Source organism: Triticum aestivum, chromosome 5D, assembly GCF_018294505.1.
Source record: "Triticum aestivum cultivar Chinese Spring chromosome 5D, IWGSC CS RefSeq v2.1, whole genome shotgun sequence".
In the NCBI taxonomy this organism is placed as follows: domain Eukaryota; kingdom Viridiplantae; phylum Streptophyta; class Magnoliopsida; order Poales; family Poaceae; genus Triticum; species Triticum aestivum.
Window position 1 is genome coordinate 364,288,451 of NC_057808.1, and position 8,449 is coordinate 364,296,899.

Consider the following 8,449-nt stretch of genomic DNA (forward strand, 5'->3'; position numbering starts at 1 on the left):
AGCAATTTTTCCTCAAGTGGATGACCTAAGGTTTATCAATCTGTGGGAGGCGTAGAATGAAGATTGTCTCTCTCAAACAACACTGCAATCAAATACAAGAATTCTCTTGTATCCCCAACACACCCAATACAATGATAAATTGTATAGGTGCACTAGTTCGGTGAAGAGATGGTGATACAAGTGTAGTATGGATAGTAGATATATGTTTTTGTAATATGAAAATATAAACACGGCAAGGTAATAAGTGATAAAACATAGCACAAAAGGTATTGCAATGCTTGCAAACAAGGCCCGGGGTTCATACTTTCGCTAGTGCAATCTCTCAATAGTGCTAACATAATTTAATCATATAATAATCCATCAACGTGCGACAAAGAGCCACTCTAAAGTTCTTATCTAGCGGAGAACATAAAATAAATTGTTGTAGGGTACGAAACCGCTTCAAAGTTATCATTTCCGGTCAATCTATTGAGATATTCCTATAAGTGTCACAAACAGCCCTAGAGTTCGTACTAAAATAACACCATATGATACGCATCAACCAACTCTAATGTCACCTAGATACTCCAATGTCACCACAAGTATCCGTGAGTTGATTATCCGATATGCATCAAATAACTTCAGATTCATAATATTCAAACAAACACAAAGAACTTCAAAGAGTGCACAAAGATTTCTACCGGAGAAAGTAGGACAAAAACATGCATCAACCCCTATGCATAGATTACCCCAATGTCACCGCGGTAATCTGCAAGTTGATTGCCAAAACACATATCAAGTGAATCATAGAACACCCCACGGTCACCAGGGTATCCAAATGCAAGACATACATCAAGTGTTCTCAAATCAAAAACATATTCAATCCGATAATGGTGAAACCTTAAAGGTAAAACTCAATTCATCATAGCAAGATAGAGAGGGATAAACACCATATGATCAACTATATTAACAAAGCTCGTGGTACATCAATATCGTGCCAAATCAAGACCACGAGAGAGAGGGGGAGAGAGATAGAGTCAGACTCGACTTTAGTCTTCATTCTAATAAAAAAAGAAACACCAAAATTGCATTTCGGATCTAATTCATGTTGAACAACCGATTACAAGGGTGTGACTAGCCAACTTTGAAAGAAAAAAAAACAACATCTAACATCCATGAAAACCATTAACAAACTCTAATCTCGACTTTTGACAATTGCAATTTGAACTCTATCCCATGGGGTGTGACATAGATAACGTATATGGAACGATAATGGGCTATGCTGCAAGGTTGTCGACTCTCGCGCTCGGCGTCTTGAAATGTCTAGACAATGACAACATGTCAACTAACACACATGCCGAGCAAAATGAAGGTCCGTCCACATCCTTAACCAGATATGATATGGTAGTCGTTGTTGCCAACCCTTCTCGTGCACATTCATAGACCAATGGAACAACACTAACCTAGGAAAGCCTCTTGAAGAAGATTATTTGAACAGTTGTGGCCATTGCTGGCAAACGCCGAAGCGCCAGACGGAACCAAACTTTTGATACACTATCCAATAGATTTGTCTGCCTATATCCATGGCACCACACCCTCGCTGGTGTGGTGCCTGTGTTAAAACACCTTGGGAGAGAGGGGGGAGGCCGGACAGAATCAATTACGTCGGCACTAGGACAGACGAAGCAAGACCTACACGAAACGATACTACACGTTGGACGAAACCCTAGCCTCTTCTCAGGGCCGGTCCTAGGGGAGGGGGGAGGAGGGAGGGGCGGCCGCCCCGGGCCCTCCAAATCGAGGGGGGGTAAACTTAAAAGAGAGCGCTTTATTATCGGAAAGGAGGGAACGCCATGTTTTCTCTTGATCCTGTCCACAAATTTTGTGTATGCAAAATCTGCACTGCACTCAAAACCCGACCGGTTTATTTCTCATTTATTCACCGCCAAATCTGTTGGCGATTACACGAGTACACACGACTGGGAAAAGAAACGCAATACAGAGATGTCTCACCAGACTCGGCAAGAACAAGACACAACTGTGCCATACTTTCGGTTGCAGAGCTCGCACACACATCAACCAAACTGGCTCCAATGCTCAGCCGGAGATCTCGATGGCCTTCACCTCAGGCTTCTTCACCTCGGCCTTGGGCACGGTGACAGTGAGCACACCGTTCTCCAGCCCGGCCTTCACCTCCTCCACCTTGGCGTCCTCTGGCAGCCGGAAGCGCCTCACGAACTTGCCGCTGCTACGCTCCACACGATGCCACTTGTCGTTCTTGTCCTCCTTCTCCTTCGTGCGCTCGCCGCTGACGACGAGCACGTTGCCGTCCTCCACCTCCACCTTGACCTCCTCCTTCCTCACGCCGGGGAGGTCGGCCTTGAAGACGTGCGCCTCAGGGATCTCCTTCCAGTCCACGCGAGCATTGGCGAACGTAGCTGTCTCGTTGTTGTTGCCTGAGATCGCCGGGACGATGGAGCGGAAGGTGTCGAAGGGGTCCGCCCAGAGGTCCGCGAAGGGGTCGAAGACGTTGCTTCGGCTTGTACTTTACAAATTCTAGAAAATTGTTCATCAGGTTTAGAATTGTTCAAGATTTTTTAAATGGTCATGAATTTAAATAATGTTTGTGGATTTAAAAATTTGAAAATTGTTCACTAATATGAAAACCCCTTCATGGATATTTTTAAAAAAAATCCATGAAGGGGTTTTCTAGCTTTTTGAACTGGACTTTGTTACTGGTTAGCAACCACGCACAATCCATTTTGAGTTTTCTAGCTTTTTCTAACGCCGGTATTTGCAGATGCTCAAATCGTTGGGTTCATTCACCGTTCCGGTTTTTGAAACTATACTCTTGACTTAGAAAAAATCACACTAATATGGTTTAAGAGCATCTACAACACGACTTGCCCAAACCGACATCGCGTGTTTGCCCGAGCTCGTCTGCAAATAGTGATCTGACATTCCTCAAATCGTTGCGTCCACATCCGCGTATCTCATATCCGGCACTCTACATCCATATTAAAACATGCAGTGAAACTCGTAGTACGTAATCATCAAATGAGCAAATTCGACAGGAAATGAACATATAAACCGACAACAAACGGACATAATTTGCATCTAAACATCACCAAAAGTTCACCACAGTTCAACCGTCCGACAAATTCTAACTATATTAGTAGTATGACCTAGATTATAGAAACGGGGAGAGGGTCGAGCTTGACCACTTCCTCGCCGGCCCTTCGCCCTTTCGGTCGTCGACGCTGATGTAAGTGTCCACAATAGGAGGCGGGTCATTGTCGCAGCCGTCATCATCGGAGGAAGAGGAGATGCCGATGTCGCTCTTCAAGCGTCGGACGATGCGGTCCTGCTTCCGCTTGACCTTTGCCACCCTCGCTGCATCCGCTGCCTCCGGCTCAAACTGCTCAATGCCGAGCGGGAGTGCCTTGGCGTTTATCCATTGGGTCCGCCTGCGTCCGTCTCCGCCGCCGTAAGACCGACGGTACACCCACTGAAGGAGCGGGCACCGCCGACATCCCGCGACGACGGCGGGAGGAATGCGTGTCGGACTTATAAGAACCACATACCTGATAACTTACGTACAAACACCATGGTAACTTTGGCTACGGGGGAAAATTGGTTGAAGCATACCCCCGGCCTGCCGTTGTTGTTGAAAACATACCCCTGATAACTTCTATGTGAAGAGCATGGTAATTTACAAAGTACACACATGATAACTTGCGTATAAACACTGTGATAACTTTAGCGGGGGTGAGGGTTGTTGTAATACACCCCCGATTACTTTTGTATGAATAGCATGGTAATTTATGCACAAACCTGATAACTTGTGCAACACGTTGATAACTTTTGACCCGGGAAATATAGTTGAAGAAACATGTCCTCGGTAATTTTTGTGCAAGTTACATGGTAATTTACGCACTGCTGACCTGATAACTTACGAACAAACATGGTGATAACTTTGCCCTGGTAACTCATGTGTAAATAACATGGGTAATACATGCACAACTGAGTTGATAACTTACTTGGTCCAAGTGTGATAATTTTTGACCAAGAGGGTGGGATGAAACTTGTCTGAAAAACACCTTCGATAACTCATGTGTGAATAGGATGATAATATACAAATAACAGAGCTGATAACTTAGTTGGCCCATGTCTGACTTTTTGGCCAAAAAAAGTTGTCGAAACATACCATCATGAGATCTAGTTTTGAAGGTATCGTCGCAACGAATTTTTATGTGAAAATGATTGTTGTATCGGAGTGACAATTTGAGTTACAAAACATTTCAATTTTTTTGCATTTGGGCGGAATCTTCCCTGACATTAGCATTTTTGTCCTGTAGGGCATGCATGAACGTGCATGTGGGGAGATGGTTGAAGGAACCATTTTCTATGTCCTGTTAATTTCTATGTAAACAATATGGTATTTTATACTAAACTGGCAAGATAACTTGCATGGCACATGCGTGGTAACTTTTTACCCAGGAAAAATGTCGTCGGAACATACCAACATAAGATCTAGTTTCAAAGATCTCGTCGCGACAAATCTTTTTTGTGAAAATAGTTATTCGATTAGAGCAACGATTTGAGATACAAAATATTTTGAAGTTTCAAAATAGGGAAAATATATGATGACTTTACTGTTTTGTCATCAAGTGCATCCATGCTTGTACACGTGGGAAGAAGGCCGGGAGACCATTTTTCATGTCCGGTAATTAAAACAACTTGGTAACTTATGTGTCGCGGATGTGTTAACTCACGTAGTATATGCCTTCTAATTTTGTACCCAAAAAAAGTTGTTGGAACATACCAACAAGTGATCTAGTTGTGAACATCTCATCGCTATGAATTTTTTATGTAAAGACGGTTTTTCAACTCGAACGATGGTTTGAGCTACAAAATATTTTGAATTTTCAGTTTTGAAAAAGAACCCACTGACATCATCAGTTTTTTTATTTTACTGCATGCCTGTAATTAGGAGCTTCTAATTAAGCTAACATGGTGAACACCGCACAGATAAAAGGCAAACAACTTTGAAGCTAGTATCGGCTGATAGAATCACGGATCGGTTAGGCTAGGGTTCCGGCAACAGTGGTGGTAGGTATTACCTTCTTCTTGTGGCTCGAGGAGCTCCCGGTGCCGGCCATGGTGACGGTGGCCGGTGATGGCAGAGTAGCGGTGGCGGTGCTTCCCGTCAGCACTGCACTAACCCTAGATCGGTAGGGGATGTAGGTGGGGTGTACGGCGTCGCGACGAACCTCTTGATGCGAGCCGCCGGCCCCCACCTCTTTATATAGTGTAGGTGACAGGGGCCTGTCAACCATAGTGGGTTGAGCACCCCCGATCAGGGCGCAGATCTAAGGGCCCGGTGGGCCGTTGGGCCCACACGATGGAGATCATCCTAACATTCTCCCCCTTGATCTCAACTTTTACTTTTGACCTTATACTTTTAGTTTACTCGTTTCATAACAGATCAGTACATAGAACATGTTTCATCGTCACAGCTCAATTGCCGATAAATCAGACAGCCACAACGTACCTCTCTGTTTTGAAACAAATTCTTTAACCTTGGGCCCTTTATTGTCCGGAAATCTTAGACTATACCATAAAACCCATGTCGACTGTGTGTTCTCCGAACACACTGGGCGGTAAGCCTTTAATAAGCAGATCTGCAAACACTTGTCTGTTGCTTTTATGCTTCAAGCATTTCTACATAATTCCGGACTTTCTCCTTTACAACGCATAACTCTGTGTCAGTGTGTTTGGCATCAACACTTGACTCGTTGTCATAGGAGCGAACAACTTAAAATGGTTATCGCTGTTGTCAACCATTATTAACTCCGGGTACAGGTCTCCTTAACCATTTTGCCTGTCCCTCAGCCTCATATCAAGCTATAAAATATCTTTGCATCACATTGATGATAATTGTTTCATTCTTTGGAGCTTTTCCACACAAAAACCTCCAAGTATGAAAGTTAGCGACAATTGTGGATTTCGCTATACATTTCACAAGTCCTGTCTTTGTACTCACAATCTTTTGAGAGCACTTATTTCTTTCAGCACGAGGCCGATATCTTTGACTCCATTCCAGTGATCTATATATGGACTGGATATTGCCAAAACAACCCGGATACGTGAATTGTGTCAGGGTAATATATTGAGCTTCCAACAGCTGAAGCATATGGTACCATATCCGTTTTCAATCTTTTCTCATCAACTTTTGGAACACCATAGTTTCCAGTTCCATTACCCTTGACTATAAGAACAGGCGTAGGTTTTCTCGCATGCATACATTAGAGACCTTTGTTACCATGTCCATGCGACATTCCTAATACCCCATTTTATTATTTTCTTGGTGAATCTCGATATTTATAACGAGAGACACTCCGAGAAATGTAATTTTGAACTTTGAGGACAAGAACTTCTTTTCTCCTCCTGAAGTAGATTAACATCACCACTAGCAAGTAGGACGTCATCCACATGCACAGGATTGGGAAATGAATTCCCCATTCTATAACTTTGCATGAATACAATTGTCCTTCCATTTTCTTTAACCCAAAATATCATCTGATTCTTTAAACTTTAAATGCAACTGTCTAGAGACTTGCTCTAGTCCATAAAAAACTTCTTGAAGCAGTATCCCTTGTGTTCTTTACATTCATCTGATGTAACTCAGATCATGATGTCGGTCATGATGTGCCACTGACACTCATTGTAATTTGTTCATTCTCTTTGCACAAAATCTTTTGATTCAAGTCGCGCTTTACACCTTTACATATTTCCTTTGGAGTCACATTGACCTTGTAGACCTTTTACAGCCTACTGTTTATGCTCCATTGGAAATTACTTATGAGTCCCAAACATTGTCGGGATTCACCAATTTTATTTCATCTCACATAGTCTCTTATCATTTAGACAAACAGACACTTCTCTAAGCTCGATTGAGCGCTTTAAATGAGGTGAGATCAACCTCGATTTGAATTTCACTAACATAGACTTTATAGTAATCAGAAGTATCTGATTTTCTCATTCCTTGAGACCATCTATGTCTTAGGTACTGGCACTTCTTTCATATGGGGTTGTTGTTGCTCTGTCATTGCCAAGAGGCAAATTAATTCTATAGTCTTTTATTTCGAAGAGGCAATAGGTTTTACAGGGACCTGTGTCACAAGATCCATGTGTACTCATTCATCCTTTATAGAGCTAACATCAGGTGTTGTATAGGTCATACAACATGCTCCCCCAGATTACTCCATCTTCACTAAAAATGGCGTATCTTTAAACTTTATTATTTGGGTTTATTCTATTAAAACTTTCTTCTTTATGGCACTTTAAGCACCGTCTTAGTATTCCTTAGTTTGCTTTCAGAACTGTAAAAGATCCAGGAATACAACTATTTCTTTTCTTTAGGGGTATTATTATGATCATCGTACTCCCCGAGACGATCACATTCTTCATTAATGGATATCTCATATATCTTTCTCCCCCTCGAAATGTGGCAAGAACTTTTCTGCCACAATTTCGAAAAACCATTCACAACTCTTGTGAATTGAGGAAACTTTGAGTATCTACTTCATTTATCTGATTACTTCATACGAAATGAAGTTATCTGTTAACTGGTATGGGAGTACTTTTTCCTCATTCCATTTCAGAAACTCAACAGAGTTCTTTATCATTAGTACTTTTGCAAGTCACACTTGCATATCATTCTTATCTTTAGGTTCGTCTTGAACTTTTATTCTCCTTGGATTTATCGAGTGCTTAATGACCGTGGTGTACGGTCGATACTAGGAAAGCATAATAGCTACTCCATACTTTTCTCCCAGTGTGGGACACATTAAACGCACATGAGTCATCATATCTTTCTCATGTCATACAAGATAGGTCCTTTGCCTACATTTCTCCTGCCATACAGGATTTTTGACATAATACTATGTCAACTTTACCTAGTTACGCATGTATTTTCCCAGACTTTTCCCGCCATGCGATTTTATCATAATCATCTTTTCCCGCTATACGGGTAATTCCCTGTAAGGGACATAAATGCCATAATTGGCTCTTTTGACTGCATATTCAATCATCAAATTCAGAAATAAATCCGAATGCTCTTTGACACACATGCTTGATCCGACGTTGGTCAAATTAAACACACATGTTGCTTGTTTCATCTCAAATCATGTTGACTGAAAAATCTTCTTTTTCATAGAGAGTACATGAAAAACATTCGTCAACCAAGACTCTCAATGATCTATATTTTTTCTTTTCTTGGATTAATATCCAATAATTCTTTTTCTTTTAAAGCCATTCTTTAGAGAGAACATACTCCCTCACGTTATGACCTTTCTTGGTCATCTTTCGGGTCACAAGTACCCAGCCATTTGCTTTCACGAATGAAAGCATGGAAAACTTTTAGTCTGAGCCAATAATCAACAATAATGAGCATAAAAAATAACCC

At 41.8% G+C, this 8,449-nt stretch overlaps 1 protein-coding gene across 1 annotated transcript; it reads right to left on the bottom strand.

The window, feature by feature from the left end:
- Nucleotides 1-2,042: 2,042 nt before the first annotated feature.
- Nucleotides 2,043-5,141, bottom strand: LOC123120621 (16.9 kDa class I heat shock protein 1-like). The gene is made up of 3 exons (XM_044540627.1): nt 5,103-5,141; nt 3,201-3,397; nt 2,043-2,524 (listed from the first exon to the last, which is right to left on the bottom strand). Exons 1-3 carry the CDS (start codon nt 5,139-5,141, stop codon nt 2,077-2,079), a joined length of 684 nt encoding a protein of 227 aa, XP_044396562.1. The 3' UTR covers nt 2,043-2,076.
- Between the last annotated feature and the right edge of the window lie 3,308 nt (nt 5,142-8,449).